General features: G+C 54.3%; 6 protein-coding genes across 6 annotated transcripts; 5 read left to right on the top strand and 1 right to left on the bottom strand.

The window, feature by feature from the left end:
- Positions 1-68: 68 nt before the first annotated feature.
- Positions 69-728, top strand: J7T55_014859 (uncharacterized protein; the record flags this gene model as incomplete). The annotated part of the gene is made up of 3 exons (XM_053131842.1): positions 69-122; positions 203-348; positions 428-728. 3 exons carry the CDS (start codon positions 69-71, stop codon positions 726-728), a joined length of 501 nt encoding a protein of 166 aa, XP_052990219.1.
- A 10,036-nt stretch (positions 729-10,764) lies between these two features.
- On the top strand, positions 10,765-12,169 carry J7T55_014858 (F-box domain-containing protein; the record flags this gene model as incomplete). The annotated part of the gene is made up of 2 exons (XM_053131841.1): positions 10,765-11,433; positions 11,672-12,169. The coding sequence occupies 2 exons, from the start codon at positions 10,765-10,767 to the stop codon at positions 12,167-12,169; spliced, it is 1,167 nt and encodes a 388-aa protein (XP_052990218.1).
- Positions 12,170-12,714: 545 nt separating this feature from the next.
- Positions 12,715-14,388, bottom strand: J7T55_014857 (uncharacterized protein; the record flags this gene model as incomplete). Its single annotated transcript, XM_053131840.1, has 2 exons — positions 12,715-14,208; positions 14,266-14,388. The coding sequence occupies 2 exons, from the start codon at positions 14,386-14,388 to the stop codon at positions 12,715-12,717; spliced, it is 1,617 nt and encodes a 538-aa protein (XP_052990217.1).
- Positions 14,389-14,915: 527 nt separating this feature from the next.
- J7T55_014856 (mediator of rna polymerase ii transcription subunit 7) lies at positions 14,916-15,739 on the top strand (the record flags this gene model as incomplete). The annotated part of the gene is made up of 2 exons (XM_053131839.1): positions 14,916-15,173; positions 15,230-15,739. 2 exons carry the CDS (start codon positions 14,916-14,918, stop codon positions 15,737-15,739), a joined length of 768 nt encoding a protein of 255 aa, XP_052990216.1.
- Positions 15,740-17,213: 1,474 nt separating this feature from the next.
- On the top strand, positions 17,214-17,880 carry J7T55_014855 (uncharacterized protein; the record flags this gene model as incomplete). The annotated part of the gene is made up of 3 exons (XM_053131838.1): positions 17,214-17,540; positions 17,694-17,726; positions 17,809-17,880. 3 exons carry the CDS (start codon positions 17,214-17,216, stop codon positions 17,878-17,880), a joined length of 432 nt encoding a protein of 143 aa, XP_052990215.1.
- Positions 17,881-19,480: 1,600 nt separating this feature from the next.
- On the top strand, positions 19,481-20,792 carry J7T55_014854 (integral membrane; the record flags this gene model as incomplete). Its single annotated transcript, XM_053131837.1, has 6 exons — positions 19,481-19,630; positions 19,705-19,741; positions 19,792-19,859; positions 19,925-20,298; positions 20,357-20,424; positions 20,482-20,792. The coding sequence occupies 6 exons, from the start codon at positions 19,481-19,483 to the stop codon at positions 20,790-20,792; spliced, it is 1,008 nt and encodes a 335-aa protein (XP_052990214.1).
- Between the last annotated feature and the right edge of the window lie 1,103 nt (positions 20,793-21,895).

The raw sequence follows: 21,895 nt of genomic DNA, 5'->3' as shown, positions 1-21,895 counted from the left end.
ACCTTGCTGCGCCCGACTTTGCTTTTCTCAACAGTCTTCTCTACTGCTTCTCCTTTGTCGCGCTCATCATGGGCAACTGTGCATCATGCCTAGGCCAACGCCGACGGGACTCTGTCGTGGAGGTAAGAGAGACCCCTTTCCTTCCTTGCCGCTGCCCTGAAGTCCTTGTTTACCCGTGCTGACATGCCGGGCCGATGGCCAGGACGAGGAATCGCGCCTCCTCTTCGATGACCCGAACGGTATCCACTACGGCAGCTTTGGCGAACAGCAGATGACGAGTCAGAACGATCCCATGGAGGCTCAACGAGAGATCGAGGCTCTTCAGCGGGTCGTTGCCCGAACCTCCGAGTGCGTTCCCCCTCCGCCCCCGGACAAGAGTCCAACATGTGCGCCTGAAACAGCAGCAACTGACCCCGTGGTGGTGCAGCAACATGGTGGATATCTTTGAAATCGCGCCCCCGAAAGACGCACAACACAGGGCACCGCCCACCCCATACGGCCTTGTGGGTCAGGAGGCACGTCACATGCGGTATCAGTCTCTGCTGAGCAAGCTCAGCGCGGATGAGGAGGACTCGGCTGCCGGAACCAGGGTCGACTGGACCCCAGAGGAGGAGGAGGGTGACGATGAGGACGCCGCAGGACTGCAGAAGGGAGTTCCACAGATCAAGACCGAGCCCAGCGACGCCCTGGTCGGCAACTTTCGAGAAGCTGCAGCGGCGATGGCATGATGCACGAAGCAGGGACAGGGGCTTCACGCAGACCGGGATTTGGACGACACATCACATCACAATCTTCTAGCCTTTCCTTATTTCAACTTCATGGCACTGACGAGCATGCGCCCAATGTCATGTGGCTGCCACCTGCAGCTGGGTAAAGTGTCGGTCACCGATGCTCGTCTTGCCCATATTATCACACCTCCTATGATGACACACAGGACCCGAGGCAACGGGAGACCCACCGTGTCGGGCAGGGTGCTGTGCCACAGTACCAACTCGGGGAGCCGCACTCCGCCGTGGGCGACGGCACATCTGTATTCTTACACAGTCAAATACCAACAAGCTTTTCTTCTTTTTTGTCCACCCCTCACCGGTCTTTCCCTCCCCCCCTCGACAGCTGCGAAGTATACTGAGCTTGGATCTCCTCTTTTCAGACCCGGCCACCAATCATCGAAACCCTCATGGAGAAATTTCCGAGGGCCGCAGCCAGGTCAGGCCCATTGAGCAGCAGCCACGTACGAACTCTCCCTGATGTTGCTTTGAGGTGGAGACTAGCATCGGCCGTCGCACGATTAGCTTCAAGTCAGCTGCGTTTCGTCAGAATTTTCTTGCAGTGACTTCTCCGGCTTCGGTGCATGTTTCGCCCGGCACAAGTCTGGGGCCGCCATTGCGACGCTGGAGATCCAGGGCCCTGTTTTGAGTTCCGGCGAAGATCAGGCTAATGCGGGAGCAAAAACCCGAATCCCAGTTGATTGGCATCGTCCGAATAATTGCGGCCTGCCTCCGGAGGCTCTGCCAGACGAAGAACAGCGCCACTGTGGGGGACAGGAACCCTCGCGGCGCCGCTTCGAAAGACACCGACGAACTATTGATCAAGGGACTCGTGCTACTAGACCGACCAGTGATCAGCTCGGCCAACCACCCCAAAATCTCTCCTGCACATTCAGCCTAGGCTCAACGCCCGCTACTAGCTCTGCAGGACGCGGCATGGTCGCATCGTTTGCACGCGGCGCCTTGAACGTGGAGCAGGGCGATGGGTCAGCAAACTCGGGGCTTAATGTCGACACCATAGACTAGTCTTCCTGGCTCCGAACAACTGTTCTCTGGGGCAGACAGGGGCCTTCGGCGGGATTCGCCGGTACTGTTCTGCCCGGTGTTTGGCTTTGCTACCAACCATGTCGTCACTAGACAGGATTCAATGTCGCTGGTGTATGGTATGGCATGGACGTCCGTTCTGTTGTCCCGCAGATGTACTCCTCCATGGTGCCACTCAACTCCCCCTCACCTCTTGTCTTGACCCCATTCGCCGGTCCGAGAGTCCATTTCGTACGGCTTACATGCTCATAGGGACGCTTCCTGCCCCGACGAGCCTGTCAGAACCTTGTACGGGGCCACTATGATGCAAGTCAACGTGGGGGAAGAGGCCCCGTCGACTCGGCTCGCACGCATCATAGTTTCCACGCATGACCCGGCACCTTGAGACTGCATGTGCTCGCTCGTCAACCGTCTGTTGGGATGCGATTCGCAGATTCCCGCAGAAGGCCTTTGCTCTCGGACTCCACCTAGCCTGCCATCAGTCACTGAATCGATATGGTGGCACTTGGGTTCTAACACGGCTCAGGTGAGCTTTCGGAAATTGAATTTTGTTTGCAATTAGTGATGGAGATCTGTACACTTCCCAAACTTAGCCCTATCCACTGCCCCTATTCCAGCCCATGCTCAGAGGCGTGTCCAGCAGCTTGCGACAAAAACCCGCCCCAAATTGACCAATCCTACACTGATATGGCTCCCTTACAGTTTTGCCCTTCCCTCTCTGTCTTAATATCTACAGGTTGTTGCTTCTTCCAGCTAGCTTCTAGACCTCCAATTGCCTGTCGTCCTTGTCGACGGAGCGTTTTCCACCGGCGGCCGCCCCCTCCTCCTATGTGACAGTTCTAAGTCTATCATCATGCTCAATCCATAGTTTCTCTATCGCTTTTCTGACCTCTTCCATGTCGATCTCTGTTTTCTCGATGGTAGCCCGGCGATTACCCTCTCTCCTCCAACGCTCCACGTCCTGAGCCATCTTGTTGTAGCGTCGCTGTTTCTTATCTGACTGGTCGCATAACTTGCAGTTTCCAGGCAAGTAGTTCGTTTCGTAGACCAGCTTTAAGCCACAGGTCTCGCCGGTTCGGTACTCTTTGTTACATTGTTGTCTAAAATTTCCCCATTTCCAAAACCCGCATTGCCAGCGCGATTGCTCGAAATAACACATGACCGAGCAGGGGTGGTAGACCGACGGCTTCTTTATTGATGAGGCGCGTTACCCAAGACTAGCGAGATGCGTTAGCCCACATATTCTCTCTTCCTTGCTCAACGACAGGGCTGCAATTTTGTTCTCTGAAGTACACGGGATATACCAGGACGGGGTTGACCCACTGAAGGTGTGACAGGCTTAAAATATCTTCGAAACCGACGTGATATGTGACCTTGAGATGTAGACTTGCTGACTTTGGGGTCTTCTAGACTTCCCCTGAAACAATTGGTGCAAATCGGTATGGACTTTTGCGACTTTGAAGCAGGCAGACACCTGATACGATTGAACCAAGAAGACGTCGAGCAGGCATCATACTTATACCGTGATGGTTGGCCCTGTCTGGCTGGTCTGGGAAGGTGGACCGGAGCCATTGCCAACGCACCACCATCTGCAGCATCTCTGTTGACGAGGCTTGCTTCTAAGGGGACACAGCAACTTGTCTGCAAGCCCCAATCTGCAACCGGTCAAAACCCACAATCAATGGACAGAATGCCCAACTGGTACATGGAAATGTCCGAACCATCTCGAGTAGGTACCTTTTCACGACCCCAAACGGGCCCCGGTTTTTGCTTCGGACACATGCCATTACCGGGTTGCAGACCCCTGGCATGTATTCTTTTTTTCATTCATCCAGACGCATGCTTCCCAACGTCGGCCTCGTGCCCTGGGCACAGTCTGGTGGAGCCACGTTGTTTATGTATGATCATATTACCTCTGTTCAGTCTAAATTCACGCTCGCCACCGCCATGGGCATGTCCATGGCCGCTACATTACTTCCTCTTCGGCACGTTCGAGGTTATATTACCCCCATGCGGAGGATGCGCATGCATGTCACGCCGGTTCGTCTTGTGAAACGGCAATGCCTGCTCGTCCATGGAATGGCCACCCAGCCGGAAAGGTCCGAATAGGGTATGGGCCTGTTGACGGCCACGGTGCCCACACTGCCTCTTCTGGTCGTCAGCACCCTAATCCTCAGGATTTCTCGCTCACTACCTCGTGCAGATCACCATGTCAGTACCCCACCCTGTTAAGCAACCAAGACCGAGTAGAGCCCGGCCCACCAAAGTACATCACCATGACCCTTGCCAACATCCTCCTGGTCTCACGGTTCCATCCCGCCGCCACATGAACTGCCAAGTGAATGGCAACCTGCCTGCTCGTTGTATTTCCTATGCGGCCGTCACCCAAGCTGAACAGTTCGTACCACATGGCACGACTGGGCAGGTCGGATGCCTTCAGGCTAGGCCCGCCCCGCCCACCAGGGGCAAGGACCGGGAAGTCAAACATGCAGCATGATAAGGTCAGTGACATACTACAGTACACAGACTCCTAGCCCTATAGGGAGTGTGGTCCAGCACCCTTGAAGCTTTTGCGGATGTCTCACACACTCCTCGTAAGGCTGAACTACTGGCTTCATCCGTGTCGAAAGGCTGTCTTCAACGCTCCCGCCAGTACACTTACACTCAACCACAACATTATCTTCTGAGGTTGAGCACTTCTCGACCAGATCCCGACTTCATATGGAGGCACAGGAGATCTGTCACTTGCATGGCAAGTAGGAGTAATGCCATTCGGCAGGTAAATCAGCCCGGGCCCATCAGCGTCCACTGTATCCCGATTGGGGGCTCGTCCAGCAGGCCCGTCTCGCCTACGACTTGGTGGCCTAGACACTGCACGGTACCGCATTAGCAGAGACAGACTTCCCTCAACCGCGGGCGGTCGAGCTGTGAGGAGCATCCACTTCCTTGGGTGTGTTAGCTGTCTACCTGGCCAACCGAGCCGGCCACAATAAGCGAATGGGGGAAGCAGCCGTGAGACAACACATCTTGCATCTCACAAGAGTCACAGTACCAGATGATCCAGCAAGCCGGCCCACCTCCATGATGCGGAGCCACCAGCCTCTGCCGTGCCCGGCAGGCCTATGGGCGAGTGAGGATCAGGGCAGGAGACGAGGCGAGCGGCAGCGGTAACAATGGCACTGTAGACGCATTAGGTTCTGACTTTACCCAAGGTAGGCTTCGACTTGCCTGAAGAGGTTGGGTCCGCCGTTGCCACATGTGGCCATCGTCGCTCTATTGTGCTGACTGCCTGGGATCAATTGCGCTACGGTGGCCGTTGTGGCATCCACACCCACTAGCCGATGGGGATATAGCACCAGCCGCCGACGACTCCTTCTGCCACCATTCCACCACCGTGTACAGTTTTTGTGGAAGATGGGACGACATGTAGCGTGGAATCAGTATTAGAGTGCTGACTGCCATGCCAGGGGGGGAGGCCTTCCTCAAAGGGAAAAGGAGGGTAGCTCAAGCGGAACAGGCCGTCGACGTGGCCGTGACTGACTTGCCCAGAGGCCAGATCAACCATGCAAGGTACTCTACCGCGCATACCCAGGTGTGCCCCGACAAGAGGCTACCGGCACAGGGATCAAGGCAGCGGCGGGAGCAGGGCCACGGCGATCGGATGTCAGCGACAAGAACGACAAGAATTCCTCAACGGGCAGAAGGGCTCCCGCGAGCGCCGCTCCCACGCTGATCGCGGCTTTTTGGACATTTTCCGCCGCGTAAAGCGCCCCAGACGCGATCACGACGTGACTCCGTGGCCGTGGTGGCCAGATCAGCGGCCGTCCGCGCCAGGGGTGGGTATAAATGGTGCTGTCGCTGGCTGCAGGACTTGGGCCGCCTTGGTGGCCGCCCCGTGAGGTAACCTGTCAGGGGCCGAGTCATTGTTCAACCGAGCGACATTGCGAGCGAGATGATCCGTGCCGTGGGGCAGTCGCACACAACGACATCACGGCGCAGAGGAGGGGGCGGGCATCCGGAGACAAAGAGCGATGTGTCAAGCGAGTGCGAGGAATAGAACACTGACCCCCACAGCCTGTCTCTGTGAGAACTGGCCTGGAGGCTCCTAGCTGATCACAGGCGGGGCTTGGGGCGCGAGGGAATGTTCCAGACAACGTCATCCACTTTACACGTTGATGGTGAATATGTTTTACCCCAGTTTCTTGATGCCTCGTCCAATGGAACCCGTCGGGGACTCGGGGCGCAGAGTAAAAGTACGCTCTACGGTGATCCTCCACGGACTCGACATGGGCAATGAGCTATCCCGATTTCAAATCCGGCTTCGCGATGCCACATCGCAGAGAAGACAGCAACGCCAAGGCCTCAAGATATAGTTGTCATACAAGCTACTCAATTATACGATACCTTTCGGCCATCCTAGTACATCGCATGCCGTCGCTGCCCGAAAATTAGGCACATCATAGCCAAAAAGCGGCCAGACGACCCGGGCACCGGTCAGAAGATCGTACGATGATGAAATTTTGCTGCTTTTACTGAAAAGTGCTTTGCTAGTTGGGATAATTTCTTAGATGAAGATCGGGAGCCAGGCATGGAACACCATCAATACCCACTACACCAAAGGGCCTCTTGGGGGCAAATACCCTAGCCTCGGAAGCGCTTACACTACACACTACACATTGTCGGAATTCCCGGAAACACATCAGGATTCCGCATCCGCAAACATTTCCGAGAAGGGAAAAATGGTGTATATGTCCCAGCAATATCTGCTGTCTCTATGGCCAGAGGGGTGGAGATAGCTGAAGCAATATCTCAACAAGCTGTATACCCACCTAGTCTCGGCTTAAGGAAAATTTTCTTCGGTCCAAGGGAACGCCGCTCCGCAAAGTGGAAACATTGACGGCAGAAACTGACCGGACTGTTTGCCTGCGGCGTAGACGCTCGGTGGAGAGGCATTGGCGTTCGCGGCTGGGCTGTTTGTTGGGCGGGTCGCGACATATGGCCGGTCGTCTGGTTGACGGCCCGTTCCGTGTGTGAGCTCATGAAACCATGTATGCAGGCTCTGATTCGGCCGCGCAAAAAAAGGAAAAGCGAGCGTCAAGGAATTGGGTTCTACAACGCACATCAATGATGCAAAACCTTATTTCCCCAAATCCAGCGAGGCATGCTATATACGCACCCAGGCTTCAGCAGGGAAAGAGCAAGCCCATCGTCGACCAGCCTCGTCCGCGTGTGGGATCCGGAAGTCGATCGAGCCAGGGGAAGACGGGCACCCCGTCCACGAATCATGTGAGGACCTAGGCATGCGAACTGCCGGAAGAGGCAAGTCTATGCCGAGCATCCCTGGGGTGCACGCCCGGAGAAAGGTGAAGCAGCCAATGGCATAACACGAGGCTCTGGTGGGCTCTCTCTTTTTTTTGGGCTCCTCTTCACCTACCTGCCCGGTGGCTACCCCCCACAAGTAACCCATCCTCGGGCCTGCGTCTGCTCCCACTTGACAGCCAGCCACTCTAGCCTGCAGGAGGGTTTCACTTCTTTTTCGTAGCATCAACGGGTAGTGTGCAGTGTTCCATTTGCCTGCATGATCTCCGCAAGGACTAGACGCGCAGTGCTGGTCTGCGTGCCATGAGCACTGCGCGCTACGCTTTTATCCAGACGCGGCACGGGAGAGCAGGCCACGTGCATATTACCCTCATATCGATCCCGAGTGCTGTTGACTCGGGTGGCTGTTTTGTCTCCCATGTTTTATGGCTTGTGCCGCAAAGACGCGTCTCAGGTTCAGCCTCCTCGGTGCATCAGATGCGGCCTGATTGGTTGGGCATCACTCACACACACATGGGGGGGTGGGTGGACGGTGGCCTGAAAAGCGGCCACCCTCGCACAACATCTCCACCCGGGTATCGACGCGAAAGTTTACTTCCCCTCAATGCGAGCTAATTCTGAGCGGCTGCCGCTGGACAGAGGGGTTGGTTATGATACAGGAAGCCTGGTTGGTGGTGGTAGCGGTGGTGGTAGGGGATAGAAGGAGGGGGATGGGGGCGAGAGCCAACGAGACAATGCGCGGGATCTGAGGAAACACAGATCACGATCTGTATGTCTCTCCTTGTCGGAATTACAAGCCGAAAGAAATACCTTGTCAAACCTGCCCCAGTTCTCCCGGCGGCGCGGCGTTGTGCACAAGGCCTACCGCCTATCTGGGAAAAGCCTGCAGATCAGGACGGACCGGAAAAGCATACGCACGTACATACTTCCATATACCCATACATCAATGCGTACACACAGACGTGCCTACATGCATATACACAAGCAAGCAGACATACGGACACGCACGTCATATGCATGTACGGCATGCATACGGAAATCGTACCCGTTGGCTGGCTGTTGATGGACTGGAAAAGCCACCTTGCTCTCTCATGGCAGTCATGGGAAATGATGCTGTGTCTTTGTGTGTGACGAATTCTTTGGCGGGGTCCACGGCTACGAGGGCCGGAGATGATGGACTGAGGTTTTGTCGAACTTGGTAGAGGTGGTGGTGGTGTGTGTGTGTGTGTGTGTGTGTGTGTGGGTGTGTCACAGCGGAGTAATAGTTGTGTCAGTGAAGGGCACAAAACAAGTTACAAAAGCTGGTATGGCTCAGTGACGATAGTCGGGCGCGCGATACGACCTCGGTGAGCAAACTTGGGCAGGGTGGCATGCAATGACATCTTGGGTGGGAGAGTTCGGCTCTTTCACGGCTGAGCTGGGCGAAAAGTGATACATGATAGACGTGCAGTTTATGTCGATGTCTCCGCCTTGCTTGCTCTCTCCTGTAGCTTACAGGCAGACATGTGGACAAGGCAGACAGGGAGGCAGACGGCACAGAATATCTGGACGGGAGATAGTCTATGTCTTGCAGACGGGTGAAGGTGATTTGTCACCGTGCCGAACTTGCATGTGCGTAGATTGTCGTGCAGGCAGGTAGGCCATTCTCCTTCCCAGCCTACATGTTAGCCCGTGATGAGTGTGGCTCTCTCTCTCGACGAGCATGAAAAAAAAGCACATTACATACAACGGTTGACTAAATCACTTGACTGATAAGCTGACTGACTGACACCTGCGGGAAGAAGACGGGACACAGGCAAACACGCGGTTCTATGTTGACGTTGTGTAACTGACAGATTCTTCTGGTGGCTGCGGTGGTGGGTGAGATGATAGTGTTGATAGAAGACCATACGGAGAATCCCATGTACCAGCAGCCTACCATGTTGTGGACTATGTACACAGTATCAAGATCATAAATGATCCAATACATAAACCGAGTCCCAAGTTATCTAGATGATACGAAGACTACCTAAAGTACCTTGGTGAGCAGCACACCATCACTGAGTACTTGTAGATACGATACCAAGCACATGGCACCCAGTACACGGTCCCCTTGAGTACGTACTCCATTACCCCGCAGCATCGCCGTCACCACATGTGGCAGAACCCCACCAGTCATTTGCCTTGTCCCATAATTTCACTGCGGGCCGTCGCCAAGCGAGACGGACTGGGGAAGGCGCCAGAGCAGGGAACAAGGGCCTGGTGTTCTTCCAAATACGGCGGTGCCACAGTTTAGCACTTGACAGCAAGTAGCGCAGGTGTGGACGGGAGGAGTTGGAAAATCTACCAAGGCTTTTAGAGACTACTGTGCACGATATAGAGCCAATATGATGAGTTGTCATGCATCCGTAGCCACAGGAATCGGACACCCAAAAAAGACTTGGACCCAGCTGAACCAAGGATCTACGTCCAAGATACATATTATGCCCAGGTACGGTGTTATAGATGCATACTATGGTACAGAGATGCTGTTCGGTACGTACCGGTGTAACGATTGGCGAGATCGAAACGGACCCAGCCCCTTGCACCCCTGCACCCTCGTCCCCTGGCACGCCCTGGCTACGTACGTGACGTGACGCAACGCAACGGGCAATTGTCTCAACGTCCCGACCAACGTCCCGTCCAACGTCCAAGCCGGGCGGCTCCAGGTCAAGCCCCGCGACGAGGACACCACAACACCAACACCAACGCCACAACACAACACAACACACAGCACCAGGCACAACACCTCGTAACTATCACCTGACACCCTATCCGTGACCTAGACAACTTCCAACCCCCACAAGGCTTGACTTTGACACCTGCTGCACTCAGTGTTATCTGCCTCCGTCACATGTCCCCTCTCTCCTCCAGGCACCAACATATAGACATCAATAGACAGACACCCTAGAACCACCACCCAGACAGGCGTTTACACTGTCTCAGCTCATTCAGCTTCGATCTGTCTCACCCTAGAGAGCATCATCTCTTAATTTCAATACCTTATGCGCTAGTCCAAACTCTATTCGCACGCGCGTATCTGTTTCCGGCCAGGTGACTTTTACAGTAGGTTCGTGACGATCATCTTACTTTCTCTCCTCGTCCTCGTCGTCACCTCCTCGCCTCGTCCAGCTGAGATGTGTTTGAATGCTTGTACCCGAGTTGACTAGAATCTAGGCACTTCATTTTTGCATCTTTCTTTCTCGTCCCGTCCGTCTTCGGCTGTTGCGTTCCTCATCAAATACCGGCAAAAGCCCGCTACCCACCCTTGTTCCCGACTCGGCCATGACCTGTCACCTTTTAGCCGCTCGACATTCTCAATCTTGATATTGAACCACCGACCTACCTCTTTTGTCGCGCGCGCGTCGCATTCACCCCGGCGGCCGACCCACGCGAAGTGACGAGTCCCCTTGCTCCTGTTGTCACGCGCCTGTAGTTCTCCGAGAGACATCAGGCGTACCTGCGTTGATGACATCCGTACCCAAGTCCCCATTCAAAGCGCGAGCGCACTGAGACGGCCAATTTCCCCCTCGACACCTGACGTGACTGCGCTGCAGCCGGACAACCCTCCCGTGCCACTGCACGGCGCAAGCCTCGGTACCCAACGGCGAGAGACATGGACTCACCGACGCCTCTTTCCTCCCAACCGGCTCCCACCTCGCCAACCCTTGCTGCTGCAGGAACGGTGCTCCCACACGACGACACACAGTCCACACAGCTGGCCCACCAAGCGAGCCACCTCACCCTATCCACACAAATGCCACGGGCAACGACGCCAACGGCTGCTGTCTCACCGGTCGTACCTCCGCCTGCCGAGCCCCCATATCCCGCCCCCAAACGCACGCGAGCCTGCTCCGCCAGCTGTACTGCCAGCAGCGATGGTTCCCCGCCGCTACAGCGCCCGCGGCAAGCTTCCGCGCCGATCGGACCATTTCTACTGTTGCCTGCCACTACCCCATCGAACCCTGGGTCGGCCGGCGATGCCCAACCGGCTCCACCGATATCACCACCACCATATGAGCACTCGCGCGACAGGGGCGGGAACAGCGCAAGGAATGTAGGAGACGCTGCGTGCCAGCAGGTGGTGGACTGGCCCAAGCCTATGCTCGCAGCCGACCATGCACTCGGTGCCAGTGATGCCCTGATCCTCAGTCCAGCACACGAGGACTTTACACTATTGTCTGCTGGGCCTGACGACAAGGTGACGCTGGCCGTGCTTCCGAATGAGGTGCTACTCCACGTCTTGGGGTTTTTGGACGTGTCTGATTTGCTGTCCACCTCGAGGGTGAGTACATGTCTGTCCATTCTCAGACGACGCAGAGACTGCTCTCTCTGGGTATACCTCCACATCCCCACGAAATGGCCCCATGACGTGCCTGCCAAATCATCTCAGGTTCCTCTCTGTGGGCAACCTTCGCGAGAGCGTCCATGTGGGAACCTTCGTGCCATCTTGCCCTCCTGCTCCCCCAGCATTCCCCCGACGCCTGTTGATCAACATCCAGCTAACAAGTATCTCCGCCCAGACCTCCCACCAGTTCCGCTCCCTGGCCCTCGCGCCGATCCTCCACCGCCTCCGCCTCCGCCACGCGCGCAACGTTCTCCCACCGCTGCTGACCAGCCCCTCGCGCCCGACGCTGAAAGACCTTATGCACCGCTCCATCTTCATGACCAAGACGACGGTGGTTTCGCGGCGACTCTCGCGCTCGCTGACGGCGATCCGGCTCTCGCGCCGGCTGGCTGCCCGCCCGGAGCCAGAGGCACTAGTAGCGCGGTCCGTGCTGCCGCCCGAGTGCGTGCCGTTCGGGTCGGTGGCTCCTGGCCTGGTGGCCAAGAAGCGGGCTGTCGAGCGCGAGCAGGTGCGCGATGGCATGCGGCGGTGGGTCGGCGGCGTGTGGGAGCGACGGTGGCGGGAGAAGGCTGAGGATCGCCGCCGGTGGGAGGAGCGCAGTGGCGTGGGCCGCGTGTGGAGGCTGCGGCGCTTCTGGGAGCGGGTCGGCAAGGGAGAGATACAGGCGGGCTGAGACGTTGACCGGCTTGTTGCGCGGTCGGGTATGCAAACTGGTAAGGACCCGAAACTTTGGTGACATGAAATGATGGCATGATTTGCGATGAGACGATATGACAGTAGATGATATTTATTGACGACGGCGTTTTGGCATGGCTGGCGTTCTTCCCTGGGGGCATCTGCTCTGGCCCACAGGCACGCGATGCTCAAACAGCGTCGTGGCATGACGGCATCTGGTTGCAATGCTACACACGATAGGATGCTGAGGGACTCATTGCAGATAGCGGGATTGTCTGCAAAGTACCTCCACTGGCTTTTCTGCCTGGGACTTGCATTGGACGTTCCAAAGAATTGTGGTCTTGATAAAGTTGCCCACGCAGCATCATTGATCGCATACATTATGTATACATTGGGATAAACCGACCATATGTTTCAAACAGCGTGCCCCCATAACGCCAGTGTTGGAAAGAAAAAAAAAAGCCCTCCAGAGATGCTAGCCACCGCCTTGAACCGACCCATCGCCAGGCCATGCATGCAATGCTTTTCACAAACAGCCATCCCTTACGCTCTAAACCTGAAACCTGCCCAGTCATCATCCTCCTCTTCGTCTTCCTCGTCCTCTTCGTCGTCATCATCCTCTTCTCGTGCTTCTGCTGCTCCTCCAGCTTCCTCCGTGTTCACCTCCAACTTGGTATCCTCGCCCTCCGCCGCAGCCCCTGGGGCGGCAGGCACGCTGCCCCGCCGGATGGCCTCCCTTTTCTCCTTGAGCCTCCTGACGCGGGCCTCGAGCTCCTCCATCTCCTCGAACTCAGTCTCGAGCGCCCGCGTGGCCTCCTCCTTCTCGTCCTCGAGCTGCGCCTCCGCGAGCGCCCGCCGCCCCTCGCGCTCCTCCTCCCGCGACTTGGCGGCGACCTGTTCGGCCGTCAGCGGCGCGGCGGCTATGACCGCGTCGGCGGAGTAGCCTGCTGGTCCTGATGTTGTCGGCTGGGCGGCGGCGGTCGGGAGCGTTGGTGGTGGTGGTGGAAGGGCGTTGACGACTTCTGCTTCGAAGGCGGCCCAGTCCTCGTCCTCTTCGGCCGCCGTGCTGGTTGTTGCCCCTGTCGGCTTTGTGGCTGCCGTCACGAATGATGCCCTTGGGGCCGATGTTGTCGCGGATCCTGGACCTTGGCCCTCCTGTGGTATAAGTGGGCTCCTCCCAATTGGGGCTGTCCTCGGAGTCGAGCCCCCAGATGCCCCGTTTGCATTCGGAGTCGCTGGTCTTGAAGGGATCTGCAGCTCTACGCCGTGTGATGGAGTCCCCGAGGTCCGGCGCGTGAGGGCTGGGGGCGTAGAGGATGGCGGCGTCTTCTTGCTCGCATCGACGTCCGCTGGCGAGTCCTTTTTCTCATTACTGTTACTGCTGCCGCTCGGTGCGGCGGTGTTGGACATGGCGGCAGCAGCCGCGGAGGAGGGAGCTGTCGGTGAGCTGATGTCCTGCTTGCTTCTCTTTGTGCGTATGGTGTCCTCTTCTGCGTTATCCACATCGTCCATTTCCACATCGGAGTCAGTGTCCCCATGTTTACGCTTTTGTCCTCCACCTGCACCTGCACCTGCGGCCCCTGGCCCGCCAATGATCTGGGCCAGCAGCGCCTCGTCGCTCAGGGTGTCCGTGCTGCCGGATTTAGACTTTTCGGGCCCGCTGCCATTGGCGCCGGTCGTGCTGGCCGGCGGACTGGCCTGCTGCGGCCGCTGCTGTCTCGATTTTTGCTGGGCGAGCAGCCGTTGGCGGTGGCCGACGCTGCGGGCGTGGCCCTCCCATAGGGCGTCGCTCTTGAGCGGCTCGTGGCACACGGTGCAGGTCAGCTTGCCCGTGTCGGTGTAGGAGGCATGGGGGTGGTTGATGCGACGGGCTGCGCGCTGCTGGCGCAGGAGGGAGCGGGCGTCGGACATTTCGGAGTCTTGGGATCGCTGGACGGTTCGGATCGAGGCTTGGTGACAGACGCGAGGGGCAAGAGGGCGCAGTGCCGGTCGAGGTCGTTTGTTGTCGCTGTTTGTCGAGGAAACAGTCTTGCTTCCCTGCGTATTTGTTCTGCGCGGCTCAGTCGCTGCCACCGCTCATGCTCGCTCACTCACGACCAGGCACTCAATCAGAGAGAATGCCGTCACAAATCCAATGACCGCATCCACCTGCTTGTCCGTGACGTATAGAGGCGTTGGTCTGCTGAGGAAGGAGAGGTCTTGATCGTCTCGTCTCATTCATGCTTCTCGACGCTCCACAGTGCAAAAGCAGAGGTGGAGCCATTCGCTGCCCACCGCCCATGCACCGCACAAGGGTAGCTCCAAGGTACGTACCGAGGACCTAGACAAGACCCGGCAGGCATCTTTTTGACTGCTGGAGCCGAACGTCACTCCTTCAGCTGTACGCCTGTGGAGTTGACTTTCGCTTAACTGACGTCCCTTTGGCAAGTCGACGACGAAAGGTGATGTGAATTGCTTTCAGCATTACAATCGACGCCTCTTCCACTTACCGCGACAATCAAGAGCCCAGGTTCACCGGCGAGGCGCATGGATCGCCAGCCTCTGAACCCTTGGCCTCCCTCGTGGGAACGGTGACATACAGACGTCTCTTCTCTCATCGCCCTTAACCTCAACCTCATCTCCACCCTGGCTCTCACTTTCATTTCCACTACGGCCACGCCTCCGCCTACGGTCCTCAGCCTTCCTGCTTCCACATCAGACTGACTTCAGTCGCACGGTGGAAGCACCCATCGGCAGACGACAATATGGCAGACCCATCACAGCATCAGCCTCCAAACATCTCATCCACGTATCCCAATCCTCCTGACTTTCTCTGGCGCGACTTTACACCTGAAAACATTTCGCGCTACGACGACCTCAGCAAGAAATGGCACGAGGAACACCCAGAAGCCGACACGCAGGCCGTCACCCTCATACCCGACCTCCCAGTGGACCTCAGACATCTACAGCCACCGCCTGAGCCTGCGGAAGGTGCATGGAAGCTCTATGGCGATCGATTCACCGTGAGTCTCAAAAGGATCCTGCTTTTGAGTAGGCCAGCTGCTAACAGATCGCCCAGCTCAAAGATGAATTGCCCACCCTCGAGGAGATGGGCGTGCCTCGTCTCGTGCCCAGCGCGTCCCAAACCACGCCGGCCAACCACTCGTCTTCAGACGCAAACCGCGAGCGGGCTTTGAATCTGAAACGGCTCGCAAAATCTGTCCTGCTCAATTTCTTGGAACTCATCGGTGCTGCTAGTATCAACCCCGAGGGAATAAATGAGAAGGCGGGCGACATCCAGACCATCTTGTTCAACATGCACCACGGTATCAACGAGTACCGGCCCCATCAGGCGAGGGAAAGCCTCATTCAAACCATGCAGACCCGCCTGGATCAGATCCGTGCCGAGACGGCCGCTGTGAATGCGGTCACAGACAAGGCTAAGCGCGTCCTTGAGGGACTGGGTAGTATCGAGGTACCTGCACCGAGCAAAGCCAGTCTGGTTAAGGATCCGGCCGGCAGTACTGGAGATGTGGCGTATGACCCAGAAGATGAGGAACTGTGGGACGATGCAGCTGAGCTTGCATGACCAGGCTCTCGACGGCTTTATGAGGAGAGTCGGGTAGGCTCAAAGTCATTGGTTTTCATTGAGGCTCTGGTGGTAGTCGTGGCTCCTATGGTTTTGGAGCTCGTATATACCCCTGATATTTTAGCAATTCAAATCTGAACTCTACATTTTGACCATTTGAATATGTTCCGATGAAACAAAACCCCAAGCTTGCGCTTTTTCATTGTTGATCGTAGGCCTACAGCGCCCTTCCTTAGCTGTCTTGACCTCAGCCTATCAAGCCAGAGACGCAGAACTAGGAAAGCTAGCAATCTTTTAAATCCGACTTCAATCCAACTATATTTGTTCATGGCATTGAATCGATGGGTGAAAGAAACGAGAGAGGTGGGAATACTCAAGTGCCCCATTTCCCCATCGGTGTCAGAGAATCACAATTGATTCACACTTGCAGTGCTCCAGTCCCTATGCCTCGTTTCCAAGCTTGAAAATCTCACTTTGGCAGCTGAATTCACATCATCGAGCTCACCCTCCCATACCTTCCAGCAGTCTGTGACAAAAGGCCAACAGGAGCTGAGGCCGATGCCCTGTGGTGAAGTCTGACGCCACGGTTCCTTGCGACTTGCAAATGGTAAAATCAAAATCGAAAGTAATGAGCCGAGCTCGGTAGTCAAAATTGCCCCAATAGGTTCAGTCAAGCGAGTAAAGTTGAATGATCTACGCTGTTTCAGGTGAAAGCGATACACTAGCCAGTAGATATTTGAAGCAGCACCGGGAAGTTCCACACCATCTTCCATATTCTCCATGAATTCTAGTACATAGTACAAATGCATAAAAAGAAGCATATTTTGAACAATACTGTTACAGCTACAGAACTATAGTCAAAGTACCGAAGAGCTGGCAACCCAGAAAGCCCAACTGTTCCCTGCGCTGATCTCTGCGGACGGTGGTTCCTGTCACTCATTTAGATTTTGAAATGGCATGAACTCATCGCGAACTGGGACAAACTTTACGTGAATCGAACTTCAAACTTCAATCGTTAAGATGCAGAACTTTCACATCTTTGAATGGACGACTGGAGATTATTCACGACTCCGGGAGTGCTTCGGTGTGGACTTCGGACTTTGGGGGCAGTTTGGATGGAAAGCTAGGGAGAAAACCATCAGTAACGATGTCCATTAGCAGCTAAGTGAAGGATTTAATCGTAGTCATAACCGCTATTAAAGGATTCGCTACATTGGAGAAAAGAAAGAAAGTATAGCCCTCAATTTCCATTAAACCTTCCTGAACATCCACAGAAAGAAAAAGCCCAATGCGCCCTTTTCCTACTCCGACATCTTTGACGATGCTCAGAAAACGCCCTATCAAACTCCGCGTTTGCTTCGAATGAGTTCCAAGTTTGGCCCTCGCCCTCGCCATTCCATACCCTCAATGATCTGGTGCAAACGGCACTTCGTGTGCCGTGTCGAGGCATTTTCTATTGCAACCCTCCTGGGATATGCCTAAGCATGATGCCGACTTCGAAGGAGATTGGACTTTTCCGCTCGTCCTCCTTTCTGAGACGACTAACCAGGTTTGGACGGTGGTACGCACAACACAGACCTTTGAACTCCACACCAAGCCGATTGACTATGCCATACTGACAAACCTCGTTGTCATCGGTTGTTACCACCAGATGGTGTTTCGCCTAGTCCAAGCAAAGCAGATCCCCAATCGAGTGGAGAAAAGCAAAGACGATCGACGTACGGGATCTGATAGCACAGGGTCCACTATCTTGGAGCTACCTTCGACTGGGGTTCGATCAAAAGGGGAAGCCTTCACAGGGGTACCATCTCAATATCTTGCCTGCCACCTGTTCTCTGATACTACTCGGCCCATCACACGGGATCAACCGCCTCATTTATCGATCAAAATGCCTTGTCTCCCCAGAAATAGACCCCGCTTGCGAAAATGCTTGACCCGTGACCACAAAGTGTAGGAGATGCTGCGATATCTGGCGGGGTTGATCCAGGTTAGGTCCGAAGCCTATCTGCGCGGGTGCGGTGTATGAGACACATATCCGACCTCAAGTGCTTTCGCCACCTAACTTGGAGGGTGGGCTGCGGCTTTCTCATGATGTTTCAGGCCACATCGTCGGTATCCGTGAGCAGCAGGACCTGCAGTAGAGCGTGCGGGAATCGACGCTTCGGATCGGAGCTCGTGAGACGGCAAGGCAAGACCCGTACATACGTACAGTATATGATCCTGCCATGTGAATGGGCGCTGTATAATGAATCGCCGGGCTCTTTCAGGGATCGCAATGCGCCAGTGCCCTATCAGCGGCAATGGTAAAAGAAGCTCATATAAGTGATGTATATTATATATTTCATATGTCATGCCTTAGCCTGCCTCGAGCCTGCATCACTGGGATGTCGACTGTTATTCTTGACCGAAAAGCGAACCAGTGACCGCGATCAAAAATATATCGGCCGAAAGCTACGTGGACATGGATACCCAGGACAGGAGTGTGCTCGATAGTTGCTAGATCGCATTCTCTTAAGGATACCGCGGCTCCGCCCAACCTTATTGAAAGCCACCCGGCGGGTTTAGTCTCGATACTCCTGCGAACTCCACTTCGCGCGTGCGTCGTTAGTGCCCCGGGACCTTCCCCGTATGTGGGTGTGTTACGCTACAGGGGATGATAGAGGACGTACAACACGAATATGGCTTTCAGATACTTTGCCAAGGCTCAATACATCGCAACAATAGCGTGCCAGAGATCACCACGTTAAAAACAGGGTCTCTACGGATGTAGCCGAAGTCTTAACAAAATCTGATCAATCCGTCCAAAACCTCAACTGTCATGGAATAAGATTTAATGGCGGTGGACGTAGGAGACCGTACCCTAGATATCAACGTTGTTTCTTTGATTGGCCCGGCAGTTCGCAGGAAACACATCAGATGAACGAGACGATAAAGGCTTCAGTATCAGCCTCCTTTTGATATTTCTCCTTTCAGATGTGCCATCTATCTCCAGCTATGCGCAGAGGTCGTGTATGAATGGCGGGATTGGAACAGAGTGATAGCTCTGCGCACTGGCAAAGCTCGGACCTGGATGGGTCCGGAAGGTCTACACATTGACCCCCGATAGGCGAAAAGCTCCTGGGGACCCTCGCTAGGCATTTCGCATTGCATGAAGAGGCGCGACGTAAAGGGCCATGCTCCTGCAGCTGTCATCTAAAGCGGTACTACAGTATCAGCCGGAATGCTGCCCCGGCTGCTCGCTACCGGGAATAATGGCTAGCGATTCCCGCATTGTAGATTCGTCACGGGATTGTTCTACCACCTGCCAGCAGTAAAAATGACACCGAGAAGGTTAGACACTACTGAATCTGTCCTCAAGCCTTGGAAGCAAGCAGGATTTGGCAAAAAGATTTCGGCCCGCTTGGTGTAGCTGCGGTGCCCAGAGCGCAGGCCGTGCTGATCTTCGAGCCCTGCAAGGGGCAACGATGAACCTTTTAGTTCGGTCGATCAAATTGATGTGGCTTGGCCGCGTGTGCTATTTGATACCAATGCCGCGAACAAAGGAAACCGTAAAGGAGAGCTGAAGACCAGTCGGTCTCGCTCTTCTATCAGGAAGCGCTTTCTGTCGTCGTTCCAGCGACCTGTAAACGTGAAGTTCCTTCGGTTCATGATATCCTACTCATCAATGTCTAACTCGATTATGCGAGGTTTCTTTGACAAAGCTCAACCTTCAGTAACCTTCTCGACGGTCTCAACGATCCGATGGCGCCACAGTCGACCTTCAACGCGATAGTGGGCACCTCGGTAGCGTTCTCGTTAATCGCCTGTGCGTCTGTGGGTTTAAGGTTATACGCCCGAGTTCGTATCATCAAATTGGCGAGGCACGACGATGCTGTGCTTATTCTCGCATTGGTGAGTCTTCTTGATTGTCAATGAACCATTTCTGCATTCGATATGACTGTTTGGAGGCTAATGAGGTGTAATAGATGGGCATGTTAGCATACACCGTGTTTGTTTGCGCACGTAAGTCAGGTTCAGTTTTATTTTAAGGCACGACACTGATCATTCCCTAGAATTACCATACGGCTTGGGTGTTCCAATACAAGAAGTGCCGCTCGAAGACCTGTCCAAAGTGCTCATGGTTAGTACAAATCATCACAGCAACCAAGATGAGACTACATACTGACCGTCACCCATCATGTGCAGTACTTGTGGGCAAGCATTCTTTGCTATGCCGTATCACTGGCCGCTATCAAGACGTCGATCCTACTCCAATTCCTCCGTTTCCTAGTCGGCAAGAAAGTCACGAGACTCTGCTGGGTTATGGTCGGCGTGTGTATATGCTATGGGATATCCTCGGTCTTCGCCACGATTTTCTTCTGCGTTCCTGTATCAGGGTTCTGGAAGCCTTCACCCACAGACAGGTGCATCAGCAGGCAAGGACTCTGGCTCGCGCACTCGGGCATCAACATCGTCACTGATGTCATCATCTTCCTCATACCTGTGCCAACGGTTCTCCAATTGAACATGAATATGAGGCAGAAAATCGCTGTGATTGGTGTCTTCTGTATTGGAATCATGTCAGTATCGATCGTCATGAACAATTTCGAGGAGAAAGGCCACTAACATCCCTTACAGAGTGTGTTTGATCACTGTTCTGAGACTGGATAGTATAATTACTGTCGCTAGAACCTCGGATGTGACATGTAAGAAAGCATTCTCAGACCTTTAAGCATCAAATCACTGATCATATTCTTTTGCAGACGACAACGTTAAGGTAGCTATATGGAGCAATGCCGAGCTCACAACGGCAATATTCTGTGCTTGTTTAAGCGGCATCAAGCCATTTGTTCAATGGGTCTCCACACGAAAATCACTTTCTCGTTCTCGACAATCCTACATTTTGAAGATCCCCGGAGACATTTTCAACTCGGGCAATAACCGCAACACGGACAAGAACCTGAGGAACACGAGGCAGGAACTCGGTTCTGGACAGAGCAGTAGCCGGTTACAAAAGGATACAGCAGAAGATGCTGCAGTATCTGAGCTTGAACTCAGCTCGAATTCTGTATGATGAGATATGATTCTGTTGGATTCTCATAGCGTTTGCCCCTGGTATTGATTCCCATAATGTTTAAACTTGAAGAATAAGGCGCGACTGATGATACCCAAACACCCCAAGAGCTGTTATTCATTGATTGTTTTGTTAGGCAGATGGAGATAGTCGAGCTCGAGTTGATAGACCGTGGGCAAATTCCATCGGATTGAAATCTACATTTTCCTGCTCGCTTGCTGCCGATGATTATAGACGAGAGTAACTATCGTGAGGCAGTAACAAGATCTAGCTCCGCAGAGTCTGAATTGTAGACTTCTTTTTGTAGATTCTTGTCGTTGCTTGAATGCTACGTACATGATTTATGCGGGGGCAACTAAATATTCTCCCTACTCCATACACCTGAGCATCGAAGGGGAAGAGAATTGGCGAACGGCGATATGGGCACATTTGCGTGTACAAAAGGTTTGTGAATATGCAACTAGAAGGAACCATGTTTCAATCTCGGCATTCATTGATATATTGTGCTCAATGGAAAGATATCGAGTATGGAACATGCAGTGATTATTATAACCTTCCTTAGGAGCTTACTGTCGTCTTACTGCTTCACTGTTTTAATTCGGCATCGTTGCCAACTTCCGCAAATGGTACACGCAGTTTGATCGAGGGCTGATTAGCTGGAGAAGGCGTAAAGTCTGCACAATACGGTAGCGGCTTCTAAGGGAAATCGGGGTACATTTTCACGATTAATTTGCGATTTAAAGAAGTCAACTGCGTGCAAAGAGCCTTGGAGAGGAAAATATTGGAAGTTGATCAAGCTGCAATGACAGTATTCGAAGCAACTGGCTTCTGGCCCTCATGACCAGCGATCTACAATAATTGTGCAACGAATCGGAGAAAAAGAGCGGGCCACCACCAATCCGAGTTTGTTCGTATATTTAAGTCCTGTCGTCCATTCAAATAAAGGGGCTTTCGATTCGAATTGATGATCAGAAATTGGTTGCCTGGGAACTGCGGAAATTGCACATCGCATCATGAACATTCGAAGTCACATTGGTGAGGAATTTTAGATTCAAAGGGAGGCTCTAGCAAACATTCCCGCACTGCTCGCAATGCTTGGCTAG

The sequence above is a fragment of the Diaporthe amygdali genome (genome assembly GCF_026229845.1).
Source record: "Diaporthe amygdali strain CAA958 chromosome Unknown NODE_28_length_639089_cov_64_968398, whole genome shotgun sequence".
In the NCBI taxonomy this organism is placed as follows: Eukaryota; Fungi; Ascomycota; class Sordariomycetes; order Diaporthales; family Diaporthaceae; genus Diaporthe; species Diaporthe amygdali.
The sequence above is the reverse complement of the archived record's forward strand: the minus strand, read 5'-3'. Positions and strand labels throughout refer to the sequence as shown.